The following is a 15,581-nucleotide window of genomic DNA, read 5'->3' on the forward strand; positions in this document are numbered from 1 at the left end:
CATCCATGCTCCAACTTGAGGGGGAGTGTTGAAATGTAATTTAAATTTGAATAGTTAGATTTTTTTGTATAAGTTAGTTTCCTATTATTTCTCTGATTCTATTAGGCAAGTTAGCAATTCTTATTTTTGTATGTTAGTTGCTGAATATCGGAACAGTCCTTAATCTTAGGTAACAGATAGCTATTCAATGCTAATCTCTGTGTATAAATATTGGAGTTATGGAAATGAAACAGTACAGTGGAATTCCAAATATTGAATGAAATTATTTTTATTTTTTTAACAGTTGGTAATAGCCAAATATGAATCATTTTTAAATATGACATTATTAGAAAAGTCTCAAATACTAACAGAATTTATCGAAGAAAAATATTTTGTTGAAAATTTTGACAAAAATCATATTACGTAGAAAATAGAGACAAATTTTTTTTCGTCGAAACTAGAGACGGAACAAGATTTTGTCATAATCACTGACATTAAATTTTTTGAGACAAAATATTTCAGTCAAAATTCTTGATAGAATCTAAATTCCGTCGAAACTTTCAACAGAAACAATTCTGTCAAACTTTTCAACGAAAAATAATTCTGTAAAATTTTTTGACAAAACACATTTCCATAAAATAATTTAGTCAAATTTTTTTACGGAAAATATTTTCGTCCAAATTTTCGACGAAAAATATTTCCAGCAAAATTTTCGACGAAAAATATTTCCAACAAAATTTTCATAGTATTTCAGAAATTTTTTGACGAAAAATAATTCTATAAAAAATTTTGACGGAAATTTTTTTTGTCAAAGTTCTTTACGGAATCTAAATTCCCTCTAATCATTTCCCTCAAATTTTTTGACAAATTTTTTTTTATAAAACATTTTGGTCAAAAAATTTTATCGAAATATTGTTCGTAAAAAATTTTTACGAAAATTTTTCATAGAAATGTGTTCCGTTGAAAATTTTGATGGAAATATATTTTATCAAAAAATTTGACGGAAATATTTTTCGTCGAAAATTTTCGATGAAAATGTGTTTCGTTAAAAATTTTGACGGAAATTTTTTTGTCAAAAAGTTTAACGAAAATATTTTTGTTGAAAACTTTTGACGGAATTTGAATTCTGTAAAGAATTTTGATGAAATTTTTTCCCGTCAAAAGTTTTCGAAGAAAATGTGTTTCGTGGAAAATTTTGATAGAAATATTTTCCGTCAAAAATTTCGATGAATATGATTTTTTTGAAATATTTTGACGAAATTTATAATCCGTAACAAAATTCGACAAAAAAAAAATTTCCGTCAAAATTTTTTAAGATATGTTTTTAGTCACAAATTTTGATGGAAATATTTTTCGTCACAAATTTTTGCGGAAAATTTTGATGAAAATGTTTTTCGTAAAAACAACGTAAAACAATTTCTATAAGAATCATTTCGTCCTAAGAGTTCCAAAACAATGAAGATTCTTACAAGAAATAGTTGGTCAACTACCTATAACCGGGAGAAACAAACGACTACTTATAAAAATAGCACGATCCATCAAAAATCAATTTTTAATTTGTTAAAAAACCGATTTTGAACTTGATAACTGGTTTATAGTTCATAACCGATTTTGAGTTAAAACTGGTTTTAAATCAAAACCGGTTATAAACTATAAACTATAAACCGGTTTTGGAACAGGTTTCAAACCGGTTTAGAAAATTAAAAACCGGTTTTAAAAGAAGAAAACCGGTTCGGTTTGAAAACCAAAACATTTAAAATTGGTGCAGTTCGATTTTTGTTAAAACCGATTATGAATCGCTCCATGCACAGTGCACACCCTTGCTATAGTTTTTGCTTGTTGAACCTACGGGTTCTTTGTCCTTGTATCTTTTCATTAATGAATTCATCTCTTTCTAGTTCTTCACAAATGACTCTCACCTATATTCCATAATTTTTTTTATAAGAGCGAGTGTACAACTGTACATAACAATCATTCGGAGAGAAATGGTTTTTTTTTTTTTTTGGGTTGGGATTAAGGAACTTAAGAAGTTTATTCTGTACAATAGAAAAATAAATTAATTTTATCAAATATAATTTTTAACTTAAATCAAAATAAAAAATATTCCTCAAAATATTATTTTATATGGCGTTAATTAATCTTAAAAATATAATTAATATAAAAACACAAAAGTACTAAAATATCATTAGAATAAAAAATGCTTAAAAACAGAAAGAAATACCCCCAAAAAAGCAACGCATACACACGAATAACTAATGTACATGAAGAATTTTTTTAATGTGATCCAAGAGCATAATACATTTGATGATCCTTTATAAAAAAAGAAATTTTTTTTTTATTTATATCCTTTTCTTCCATCTAAATCCCCTCCCAATTCTTTGGAATAGTGACCAAAATGTCACTGTTCAATAACTTTTTTACTTAAATGCCATGCGAACAATGTTATTTTCTTATATGTCACGCGGGCAAGTTCACTACAGTGCCAAGCGAATTTAGTTTGCTGATGTGGTGTGTTTCTGGTGGTCATCTAGTTTTCTACTAAGTGTAACAAACTAGGTGACAATTAATATTTTTTACTCTGACAAAAACAAAACACGTGACAATATCATAAAAGTTTGCTAGAGGTAAAAGCAAACTAAGTAAAAGTAGTCTGACACACATAAATTTGCTATATTAAGTAAGGAACTATGTGTCTTCTAATAATAAAGGGCGTTGTCAACACTCTGCAAAATCAATATTAACTACTAGTACTGTATAAGATAAGGCAAACAATGAGTACTCAATAGGTCCTTTATAGGTTATCCTTGGTATCTCCTAACTTTTGTCTTTCTGATGCTATTTTATTGTTTGGACCTTAAAGGTCAAATATTTTTTAGGGAGGATATTTTGATTACTAAAATATTTGACTACTAACTTATTATCTATCTAATCATCATTGGATCAAAGAGAGAGAATGTTAAAAAGTTTTTGAACAGAGAGAAAATGCTAATTCAATGGTGATTAGATAAATAGTTAGTTGGTAGTGAAAAATTTTGGTAGTGAGAATATTCTTCCTCAATATTTTTATGCACATAGTTCGCTACTTAGTGTAGCGAACTTGTGTGTGTCAGACACAACTATTTTTACTTAGTTCGCTATTATCTCAAGCGAACTTCTATGATACTGCTACATATTTTATTTTTGTCAAAACAGAGGGATATTAATTGTCAAATAGTTCGCTACATCCAGTAACAAACTAGATGGCAACCAGAAATACGCCACATCAGCAAATCGAGTTTGCTGCCTGCTGCAGCGAACTCAGACACATGATATTTTGACAAATATTACTGTTCGCGTGACGTACTAATAAAAAAGTGACCAATATGTGATACATTGTTCCCGATCCTTTTTCCTTTCTACTTTTCGAAAAGGAGCACAAACTCCCATACCATAATAGCATAATAAATGAGCTCGTACATGAATACTTCTACCAAAAAAAAAAAAACTATGTACATGAATACAATAAAAAACATAACGAATTCGGCAGACATCAAACAAAAATAATTACATTATGTATTATTATGAGCTCTTCAAAATTCCAGTAATGATAAATTTCTTCCGAGGGGATTGAATTGTTTTGGCTTAATAAAAACGTATAGTTAAAATAAGAATTTTTTTTTTTGATTGAAAAGCTAAATTTGTATCTGAGAAGAAGAAAAATAAAGTTCAAAACTTAAAATTAAATTAGTCGGACATATTAAGGCTTTAAATATATTAATATCTAAAAAATTAATTTTATATTAAAAAAAGCAATGCTAAGAATATGTTGGCATGCAGAAAAAATGATGGGAATTTTTGTTCAATCAAATGCTCTGCGGGAGATGAAAGTATCTCAATAACCTTGCAACAATTGTTCAAATAATACTTTAAAAAACATCTTATAATTGAAAGCATAAAAAATATCAAATAAAAGTTTAATATTATATACTGTTACAATAAAAAACTATACTTTTATTTAATTTGTATTGATAAATTTAACCATATTAATAATCAAGCGAGATATCAAATTAACTAAATAATATAGTCATAAATCATTTAATCCGAAAATAATATTTTTTGTTAGCATTGAAATTGAATTCTAGATGATATTGTATATGATTTACAATCCTCTAAGGTTAAAAAAATAAGGGTGGTGTATTGGATTGAGATTTCAAAGAATTTTAATGGATTATTTTTGGATAAAAAATCTATTGGTATTCAATTAGGATTTTAAAAGATTTAAAAAAAGTCATGTGATACTTGATTAGGATTTTAAAAGATTATTTTAGAGTTCGTTCAAATCCTTTGGTATTCAATCAAGATTTTAAACAAAGGAAAAACAATCTTGTGGTATTCAAAAATCTGACGATTTTAATGAATTTTCTATTAGTGCGGATTTCGTGAGACTTTTTAGTGAGAAATATAAATAAGATGTCTTTCTCACAATCTCACCCTAATCCCTAGGATTTCTTGATATTTCTCTATTGCAATTGCAGTGTCTTCTTCTTCCTTTGATGGGTTGACCTGCTCGAAATCAGATTCCACCATAAGAGTTTCGTCAAAGCTCAAAAACAATAAATTTTTGAAAGATTTTCATCATAAAACAACCCAGAAATAACAAACCAACAATATTCTATTATAATCCATCTCAAAAACAGCAGATTTTTTAGAGCTTTTGGAAGTTTAAAAAACAATTTTTCAAGCTGAGTTGCGATTTTTTTGGCATAAAAATGTGTGATTTTTGTATTAAGAACAACATAAAACAATGAGAAAACAATAAGGGAATTAAAACCCTCAAATCAATTTTTGTTTTACATCAATGAAACAATATCAATTTAAAGAAAGATTAAAACTTTCATAATATGAGCTTTATATTTCGTAACAATACATTAATGAAAGAAATTCCTTCGCTATAAAAAAGGATTTCAAACAATTTTTATGTAAATAGATAACTAAAGAATTATTTTTCAAAAGCCCCAAAACAATTTAAAGTTTCAATGTATCGATTGAAAATAATTTGAGAAATTTTCTAAACTTTCATGTAATAAAACTCAGAAATCCATATTCGAAATTTTCTAAGAATACTTAATGAAAACATGCATATTTAGAAAAATCTCATCACGTAGAACAAAACCCCCAAAGTTTCCAAGATCATTTGCAAAAAGTTTCAAACGAAATTTTTTTTTGGTGTGGGTTTCAAACGAAATTTTATCATGAACTTTTTTTTTTTAATACATTTTAGAATTATTTTTGTTCTGGACGAAAATTAATGGGTATTCTGTATATCTGCATGTCTCATTTGGAGCATTCCATGTATATATATATATATATATATATATATATATATATATATATACATCCTATTCCAGACGGTTATGATGAACGTGGGTAGTTATGGATAACCTAGTTTGAGATCGTGGTAGGGCCCAAAGAGGCCACTAATACGTGGGTCTCCTACCCGGTTAAGTGACTAATCCAGACTCGTGCCTTAACCAAGACAACTACTCGTTACAACTTAACTCGGACACAAGCTCCTTTTGATCTTGGGGGGAGCCTAAGTCAGGAATCCACAACAATTTTAATAAATAAAAAAAAATTGGTCTTATAATCATATATGCATAGCTCTGATACCAAATAAAGAAAATAATTTTTAACCCATTGGTCAAATCCAATAGCAGGAATAAGAAAATGCTAATGCGTGAAGAACTAGCATAGCTTTAGGTATGTGGAGTTGTTCTTATTAATTTTGAATGTTTGTTAATAATTATATTATGTTTTACTGTTTAAGAAAATTATATTATGTTTTACTTTTTTTTATTAATATCATTGTATTTCTTTGTTATTTTTTTATTGACTCTTATAAATTTGAATGTTTGTTAAAAATTCATATGATTTTTTAAAATGTTATAAATTCATATTGTTCTTTCAAATTTTATAAATTCTATTAAAATCATTTATAATCCACTCTTATGAAATCTTGATCGTAGAAAAAGTTTTTTAAAAAAGTCTTTTGAAAAAGTCTTTAAAGTCCCTTCAATTCTAAATAGTCTTTTAAAATCTATAAGATTTTTATCTCAGAAAAATCTTTTAAAATCCTAATCCAATATACCCTCCTAAGTTTTTATTAAAAAATAAACAAATATAGTTTTGATAAATAATTGGAATTTATGTTTCTTAGGTTGTAGAAGCTAATTTTATTTTCTATCCACACATAAAAGTGTGTGAGGTCCATATTTTTTTCTTTTTCTCCTCACTTGGTCTTATATGAGTATTACATATTTTTATTTATATATAAAGATAAAATTATCTTTTACAATAAAAAAATATTAATCCCTAAATAATTATAGCTAGATTACAAGTGAAAGTTGATGCTGTTACATATACAAATATATATTTTTTCAATTTTTGGTTTTTGAAACACATTGCTGATCCACTTTGCAATTTTGAACTCACATTATTTTTGGTTTGCAGTTGCACATGTGTGCTAAACCCATCCCACGTGTGGGCTTGGTATTGGATCGATGAGGTGCATGGTCCAATCACACACCGACACACGACAAAACTAAAAGGTCGGTCAACGACACCGTTTCCAGTTTCAGCCATCACTTAAACTAAAACACTTCGTGGAGATTAAAAATAGCGTACTGCGTGTGTCGTGTTCGGCGTTGTTCAGTTTCATCTTCTTCTTGCAATTTCCGAAGAGAGACACCCAATAAGGTATCTTTCATTCTTTTAATTTTGTGGATCCATGTTTGTGAATTGAAGCTATGTCAATGAAGGTATTTTTTTTTTGTTTTTTTTTTTTAATTTTTTGGCGGTGCAGATGGGATTGTGTATGAGGCATGTTTTGTTTTTTGCGTTAATTGGGGCGTTGTGGAACTTGAAAGGATCAGAGGGTATCAGATTCGTGATAGACAGAGACGAGTGTTTCTCCCATGATGTTAAGTACGAGGGTGACACCGTTCATGTTTCTTTCGTTGTTATTAAGGCTGATTCTCCCTGGCATTACGGTAGCGAAGGTGTCGATCTCGTGGTATGTTTCTTATTTGCTTCATCTTATGCTTTAATGTTGATTTCTTACATCAACTTGATTTCATTAACCGCTATCATATCACCAATCCCACATTTATTTATTATTTTATCTGCAACAACCTTAAACGTCTTCTTCATTCGTACCCCTTCATGCTTTACCTTAATTTTGAGCTTCATGATTCGGAAGGGTAATCACAAGCAGTCGAAGTTTCTTTCTTGTCCACTTCTTAAGTTTAAAAATTTGATTTATGCTATTTGGTTTTGATAGGAATCTGTTTCAAAATTCTATTCTGGGAAGGGAATGGAAATTTAGGCACATGAATAAAAAGTAAAAACCAATAATATTGATTTCTCTTACGTATTGGTTTGGGGTTTTAACATTTTGAAGCTAAAGCTATTTATGTACGTCTGTTCATACCTAAGCGGGACAGAAGAAGCTTTCTATGCTTTTATTTACCCTAACCTTGAAACTGTTATTCCTTTCTAGATCTTTGGAGCCATTGTCAAACTTAAATCCCATTCTGAAGATTTTAATTCATTCACCATGCTGAACTATTTGAAGGACATTATAGCAAAAATGCATGCTGATCCAACCCCTAAAGAAGCAAAAATTATATTAGTAGTTAGGAGACAACATCATGGTTTAAAACAGTTGAAGTTCTTTTATTTAGGAAATAATGCATATTTAGAGAGATGTTTTACGCATTATGTCTAGGAATTTATATTTGGTATATCGCGTTTACAATTAAATATAAACTATTCACATTCAGGTATCTATATATGTGTTGGTCTGCTACTTTCCAAATCTTTTGACATTTATATCTTAGGCAGCTAAACAAATCCACAAGTAATAGGAATAACCTTTCTTTAAATTTATCTTTCCTTTCTTTTTCTTTGATACCCTGTCCGATCATGTTGGAATCTCATTACACCACAATGTAAGAATTTCAGGTAAAGGGACCTTCTGGTGATCAAGTTCAAGATTTTCGTGATAAGACCAGTGAAAAGTTTGAGTTTGTGGCTCACAAATCAGGGGTCCATAAATTCTGCTTCACCAACAAGTCTCCTTATCATGAAACCATCGATTTTGATGTACATGTTGGCCACTTCTCTTACTTTGAGCAACATGCAAAAGACGGTAATGCATCTTCTATTAGGTCCACTTATATTTGGTCATTTATTTTTACTTTTTGGTGTTAAATACTGCTCTTTAAGTTGCATGGAAGTCTAAAAAATGACAGAACTATCATGGTAACTTTTGTGACTGTGTGCAGAGCATTTCACCCCTTTGCTGGAGCAGATAGCAAAATTGGAGGAAGCTCTTTACAACATTCAGTTTGAACAACATTGGTTAGAGGCTCAGACAGACCGCCAAGCAATAGGTATTTTTTAAGGTTTACTTTTCTGTTTATCTAGAAATTTACATTTTTGTGTGCATAAAATCTTTTGTAGATGTCAATTATGGGTCCCCAACTTCTCATGTTGTAGGAGAAGAAATTTTTCCTGCAACGAATTAACACTATGTATTACGGGTAGTATATAATTGTAATATTAAAGTTGGTTTTTTTATCTCCGCCACGTCAACCGACATCCTCTGACGAGAGAGAAAAAAAAAACAGCTTTTAAAATTATAACTATATACTACCTGTAGTACATAGTGTTAATTCATTGCAGGAAAAAGAAAACTTCTCCTACTACATGAGATCTATATTTCCCATCAATTATATATATACATATATTGGTGTTGAAGATAAAACAAACCCTAGTTTATGTATGCCATCTGGTTTTCTAATCTTGATACCATTTAGTAGAACCTTCCGTCTCAATCTGTAATCATCCTAATTCTATTCAGCTACTATACCAAAAGAGACTGCCCTGTTGAGAACATCATTTCCTATCTTTTGACACTGTTCCACGGCTTCCCTTTGAGGCCAAAGTTGACCTTATTTAGATGACTTAAGAGGTTGAGCACTACTCCTGTGCTGCTCATCTCACGGTTAAATGCACACACCATTCAGATAGATGAGAAACAGCCATATTTTACCGCGCCCTTGCCTAGTTTAATGAATTATGGCCATCTTAGTTGACAAAAGCCACAAACTTGTTTTCTCTGTTAAATCTTCTTGAGTGCGAGTGCAATGCCATGTTCCTTTATTACTGTCTGAACTGCAGTGAATGATGCAATGAGCCGAAGAGCAGTACACAAAGCACTCTTTGAATCTGCAGCACTAATTGGGGCTAGTTCACTACAAGTCTACCTTCTGCGGCGCTTGTTTGAACGAAAGTTGGGAACCTCCAGAGTTTAGAGCTAGGCAATGTTTTGGGAACCTGTAACACTACAGATGAGAATGCTATTTTAATTTTTTTTTTTCTCAGTTGTCATCACATGAATATTTACATTACTAGTTGTTCGCCCTACTCATAATATTTGTGGAAAGATGCTATTTATTGTGAATTACAGTTGATTTCCGGCGAAAAATTATAAATGACTGTTCATGTAGAGTTGCGGTTCACTTAAATTACCCTGCTTAAGCTGTTCTGGCTCAGGAGAAATTGATATGTACTTCGGGAGCAAGATATTTCTCTTTTTCTATGATATCAAAGATGTATTATTTTAGTCATAATATTATGTGAGAAACAATGATGACCTACGTACTAAAGTTGCTACACATTCAGTGATAATTTCTTGCTCAAACAGCATATGAAATTTGTTATGGCTGAAATATAAGCAAAACAATTTAACACTGAGGTTTGACAAATCCAAATAAAATAGTGTATGCTTAGGTATATACCATATCTTGAAAATTTCAGGATCGCGCGGCAAAATCCATCCCGGTAAAAGAAGTACATCTTTCGAGTATTAGGATAAACCCACCCCCTTCCCCGCGGAGTGATTATGGTACCCCTTAGATTGCATTCAATTTTTTGTATTATGATTTTGTTTTCGGTGTGAATCTCTAAAGAGATGGCAAACAATGCAAGCCATAAACTTATAAAGCTTGGCGAACCACAAGAGGGACAAGTCAGGGCAAACTCCATTATAAAACAATTAACCAAACATTTATAAATAGGAGGCTTCAATAAATAAGTATATAGTTTACACACAAATATCAAACTCCACTGTAAACAATACAGAGAAGTATGAGTCAATAAAAAGCTTCAATCCAAAAAGTGCCGAGTCAATGAAGTGTGAATCCAACAATTATTGGACAAAATGAAATCCCAGTAATAATTCACCATAATTCATATAAATGTCATGCAATATTTGTTTCCTAATCATTTTTCTCCCCAAGCCCAAACTACACTACTTTTATGACAAAAGATTCCAGCAGGACCTATCATAGCTTTAATGAAGCTCCAGACTTCCGGAATTATGCAGGGGCCAGGTATGGATAAATTATCTTACACTCCAGAACTGTTACGAGTTAAAAAGCCTCCTCATGATTCCGCAGATGTGTTTATGCAGCAAAACCATTTTTTCTGCAAGAATAAAAAAAGATGGAGAAATCAATACAACAGCGTATTATTAACTCAGTCTAAACAGCTAAAACCACATATATAATGGCTACCCTAACATGGCATTTCAAGGATTAAAATGGCTACCCTAACATAAAATCAGTCTAAACAGCTAAAACCACATATATAAATTGTTAATGTCGAATTCACAATTCATTCAGAAGTTATTAATATGTTCAGGACAGGTCACCAAAGACAACTACTGGATACTAGTCAAAAGGCCTTATCAATCCTCCAACAAATGGAAGGGATGACTGCCTGAGAAGAAACAAATATGATTACATAAATCATGATAAAGACATGCATAACAGTACATCCGCAGAAAAATAAATGATGTACTATATAAAGCACTTAAATTTAAATGTATAAAAAGTTGCTACTGTTTCCTTAATTCTTCAAAAAGCCACTGGACTATGAGCATCTATATGCTTATAAATAGATATATATGACAGGCATGTTCACTACTTGCCCATAGCAAAACTTTTCTCGTTATTGTACGAGCATTGCCTGTCGATCACATAGGGGGATGCACAATCAACAGTGTCTGGTGCAAAACCAATCCACTGAAACCACCACAGGTGGAACTAGACTAACAATAGTGAAAAGGCCAAAATATTGATGAATAGTGAATTCAAACAAGCACCCGTACATATATATACACATAACAACCTCCCAGCCTTATGCAATAGCTCGGAATCAGCTCCATAGATCAATCAATGCCATTGGGCTCTAATAAAAAACCAAAATTTTGGGAGTCGAATGAAAAAAGTTCCTCCCAATAAGGATAAACATATACAGTACAATCCATATTACTAGAAGACACGGGCATACTATATGAGAGTTCGAGCATGAAGCACGAATCCTCTTCATGAAAGTGCCCCCATTTGAGTATAGGAAAATGGCACAAATTGTAACTTTTCTACCAAAGCAAGCTAGGTGACATAGTGATTGGAGCTCTACCAATGGAAGCAGGAGAGGAGTAAGACTAAAAGGTTTTCCTCAAACTTATAATTGAGATTCACTTGCCTTCTCCTTTTTTCAATTTCACCAACCAAATCTTAAACAAGAATAGCAAGTGAAAGACACAGAATGGGTGATAGGTGTGCAACGGGAACTGCAGATGGCTATAATTTACTATATCACAGCCATAAGGTAAGAGTTTGAATAAGAAATTGTACTATCCAACTGCCATCAAGCTGTAGCAGCAATGGCTTTTGCAATACCCAAAGCTCTTTAAATATAATGGAAGAGATAGCAAATGTCCATAATGAAGGACAATGTAAAATGAAAAAGAACAATAGCACACTGTTTACATATTAACTTGAATCATTCATGCATCTAGTAAAAAGGTAAGAGTTGTGAAGTTAACAAGTGTGATTGCATAGCAAGGATATAAAAGGGAATGGGGGTAAGAAAAGAACATACAGATTGGGGCTTCCCAAGAACCACTTCATGCTTGTATTTGTTATTATCCTTAGGTGGTGAATCAACCTTAGCACCAGTCTTCCTCTCATTCCTGGCTTTGTTGAAGATTACCGTGAATCCCTCAGCAGATGCTGGGTCATTCACATCCCATTCCCCAAACTTTGGTAATGGTCTACCCTTGTCCTGCGGAATTTACAACAAACATGTGCATATTCAAACACAAACACTCACTTTTACATCGGAGACTCAGACAGAACAAATACAAAATGGAAATGAAAATGAAACAAAAACACACACAGAGAAAAAAATTGGTTTAGTGCTCTTGAATCAAATAAATAAATATGTATAATGTGTGCAAAACATGAGATAGGTTCAAATCTTATTGTATGATTATGAAATCATGCAGAAATTTTGGACCCAATCTATCGAGAACAAAGGGAAATCTAATAAGGGAGAGAGAAATGGAAGCATACCGCCATGGTTGGTGCAGATGAAGGATTTGTTGTATGCCTCTACTGGTTCTATCTGTTCAAGATTCGTCTTTTTCCAGTTCCCAAGGAAGAAGACGTTGATGAGAGAGAGAGAGAGAGAGAGAAAGAAGTGGGCCAATGCCAATCGAAATTGTGGGGGCTTTACTTTGAACAACTTTACACTATTTCCAGCCAACCCAGCTCAACCGTCAAAAAACATTTTCCCCTTATAATAGTCTATTCCTTCAATTTGATTTTTGTTAAAGTGAATATGTTTTTTTTTTAATTATTATTTTTTTTATTTCAATTAGCAAATGAGTTTGTCCATGAAACACATGGTCCAATATCAGAAACCAAGACGCTTAAATAAAAGTGTAAAGTCCCTTTATTGTTCCTAATAAAAAAATATAATTTCCACTTTTGTTCTTTATAAAAAAAAAAAAAAGTTAATTTTTAATCCTTTTACAATTTTAATTTTTTGAAAATGTGATCCCTCAAAAATTCAACGAAGATCCAATTTAGTTCATAAAATAGAACTAATATGAATATTTTTTTTTATAAAAACACTCTAGTGGATATTATATTTTTTTTGTTAGGATCCAAAATTGGCTTCGCTCAAAATAAAATTGTGTATATAAAAAAAAAGTTTGGTAGAAAATGAACTCACCAATAACATTGGAATGTGTCTCTTTAATATGATAGATAAAATGTTAACATAAAAACTGACAAAAGGAGAATTAACAAATGAAATTATCTCATATGAGCTGTTAATATTAGATGAGACACGTCAGAGATTGCTGATCTTAGTTGCATATAGAATAATTATTGTGCATCACTACCGTAAGTAATTGTCCTTCGACATAAAAAAATTATTAATGTAGTCACATAGAAATGTCTTAGGGGGTATTTGGTACAAAGATTTTGGCCGGATTCTCGAGAAACTGAATTTTTCTAAATTTTAAAATTTTCGAATATTATCTTAAACTGAATATAAAAATCATATTTTTGAAAATCGAGATTCCCGAATAAAAAAAAATTTCTCCTCTACCAAACGCCCTATTAAGGTCTTGAATTAAAATAATTCTTTACATGATATTAAAATTAATATGACTAAGTAATTATTAGTTCGATTATTACCGCCTCATTTTTTAAAATATTCACTTTTAAAAAAAAAATATTGTTCTTCGAGATACAAAATGTTTTGAGGTATTGAGTTAAAATATTTCTTTACATGATATCAAAATCAATACGACTACGTGATCATGAGTTCAATTATCACGGCCCTCATTTTATTTATAAAAAATTAAATTGTGAAATTTCTTATCTCAAATGCCTTAAGGGGGCGTTTGGTTTCATGTTTTTTGAGATTTTCTTAGGTAAATGAAGTTTGGTTTTTAGAAAATCAATGTTTGGTTCAACAGGTTTTGACCAAAACCCATCTATGTGAAATGCCTGACTTTTGAGAAAGATAGTAATTTGCACCGTTTAGAAACTCGATTTGAGGGTGGTTTTTTGAGAAAACCCGGGTAAAACACTGTTGACACACTTTTTGTCATATATTTTCCTGGTAAAATTTTATCAAACCAAACTACTTTTTTTTAACTCCCCATCTATTCAACTTTCCTTGTGTTTACCTAGTAATTACATTTCTCTAGTATTCTTAAAATTTATCTTCAACCAAACGCATCGTAAAGGATAAACATTCTATTGATAAAAGTGATGGCGAACGTTGCCAAGGTGGTACTCAATGCATCGAATGATACTCACGTTAAGAATTTTTTTTATCTAATAATATTAGCCACTTAAAAGGCTTAACACGTATCCTTCATTGGTTGTTTTATACGAAACGAACTAAATACACCAGTGTCCTTATTAAAGCGTATACAATTTAAATTATATTATGATTATCTTAAAATGTTGTTTGGCCGTGTCATTAAGAAGCTGGGTAGCATATCTTTATTAGTACGCAAAACTTTGTTGTACTTTATTAGCTCTTAAAGAATTCTCTTCTTTTGAAATCCTAACATGAAACTAATCAAAGGTCAGGGTCCCAATAATGAATGGCTCAGATCTACTAACTTCAACTCCCAGTCTCTCACGAGCAAAATTGAATTTCGATGTCAGAAATTAGAGAACAGGTATATTAACAAATTTTTTCTTTTACAAACTATAAATATCACTCAAGAATATCTTACCGAATGTAATTTGTAACAAATAAAAAATTTATAAATATAACATTTTACTCAAAATTAATCAAAGTTGGCTCAACTTTCAACTTCGAAACAACAATTACAGAAAAAAGGTGAAAAAACAGATCATAAAAGAGAGGCATACAAATGAATAAAATGAATCTGGAGTCTTTTTTATAGTATTCAATTACAACAACCAATTTACACCAAACCCAATAGAAAGAAAGGCACAAAAAAAATCAGGAACTACAATGGGAAAGAGAGAGGGTAGATATGGTGTGGATATATGCGTAGTGCGTTGGTTGAACTCAAACATTGGAAGCACCCTCTGGCTTGAAAAGGGGTGATTGTGAAGGAAGGGTATTTGCAGCACCTGGCGGAGGAGTTGGCATCCCATAAACTTGTGGGTTGGTCTGTACTTCTCGCCTTCCTCTAGCTCTTCCAAAGAAGTAACATCCAAAACCAAGCATTAATGAGAAAAGAATAAGAGGGAGAGAGATAACCACCACCATGCCCATCTTTTCTTCTTTTCTTCTTTTCTTCTTTTTGTGGTTGCTTTGCTTGTTATGACAGAGTAAGAGAGAGAGAACACAGAGAGTGTATAAGAGGAGGTTTCAGATGGGTTGTGTTAGCAAAGTGGGAGAGTATTTATATATGGAAATGGCATCTTACCAATTTTCAATATAAAAGGTTTCAGATTCTTAGAAGTGAGCTGTAATGGGCTTAACGTTCAAGTTTCTAACGGTCACTTCCTTTGTCCCACAAGAGCTGTCCTTCTAAAGGTTCCTATGCCTTTAACATAACTTTTGTTTGTGGGCAGGAATGAATTCTTTATTTTATTTTTTTTCCTTCTTGTGTTTTTCTAGAAGTTCCTTAACCTTTTAACTATCGTTTTTATATGGATTCGTTTTTTTTGCAATTATTGCAGATAAGTTATCGACAGTAATTTCAA

At 31.3% G+C, this 15,581-nt stretch overlaps 3 protein-coding genes across 3 annotated transcripts; 1 reads left to right on the top strand and 2 right to left on the bottom strand.

Moving 5' to 3' along the window:
- The first annotated feature begins 6,602 nt into the window (after window positions 1-6,602).
- On the top strand, window positions 6,603-9,529 carry LOC133290094 (transmembrane emp24 domain-containing protein p24beta2). The gene is made up of 5 exons (XM_061488153.1): window positions 6,603-6,714; window positions 6,821-7,030; window positions 7,981-8,167; window positions 8,304-8,411; window positions 9,202-9,529. Exons 2-5 carry the CDS (start codon window positions 6,821-6,823, stop codon window positions 9,333-9,335), a joined length of 639 nt encoding a protein of 212 aa, XP_061344137.1. The 5' UTR covers window positions 6,603-6,714; the 3' UTR covers window positions 9,336-9,529.
- Window positions 9,530-10,088: 559 nt separating this feature from the next.
- Window positions 10,089-12,625, bottom strand: LOC133290109 (protein NOI4). Its single transcript, XM_061488174.1, has 3 exons — window positions 12,444-12,625; window positions 11,971-12,153; window positions 10,089-10,509 (listed from the first exon to the last, which is right to left on the bottom strand). Exons 1-3 carry the CDS (start codon window positions 12,447-12,449, stop codon window positions 10,468-10,470), a joined length of 231 nt encoding a protein of 76 aa, XP_061344158.1. The 5' UTR covers window positions 12,450-12,625; the 3' UTR covers window positions 10,089-10,467.
- Window positions 12,626-14,796: 2,171 nt separating this feature from the next.
- LOC133290115 (uncharacterized) lies at window positions 14,797-15,231 on the bottom strand. Its single transcript, XM_061488179.1, has one exon. The coding sequence runs from the start codon at window positions 15,145-15,147 to the stop codon at window positions 14,938-14,940; it is 210 nt and encodes a 69-aa protein (XP_061344163.1). The 5' UTR covers window positions 15,148-15,231; the 3' UTR covers window positions 14,797-14,937.
- Between the last annotated feature and the right edge of the window lie 350 nt (window positions 15,232-15,581).

This window comes from Gastrolobium bilobum, unplaced genomic scaffold, assembly GCF_033153095.1.
Source record: "Gastrolobium bilobum isolate Gb01-03AN ecotype WA unplaced genomic scaffold, APGP_CSIRO_Gbil_v1 utg7782, whole genome shotgun sequence".
In the NCBI taxonomy this organism is placed as follows: domain Eukaryota; kingdom Viridiplantae; phylum Streptophyta; class Magnoliopsida; order Fabales; family Fabaceae; genus Gastrolobium; species Gastrolobium bilobum.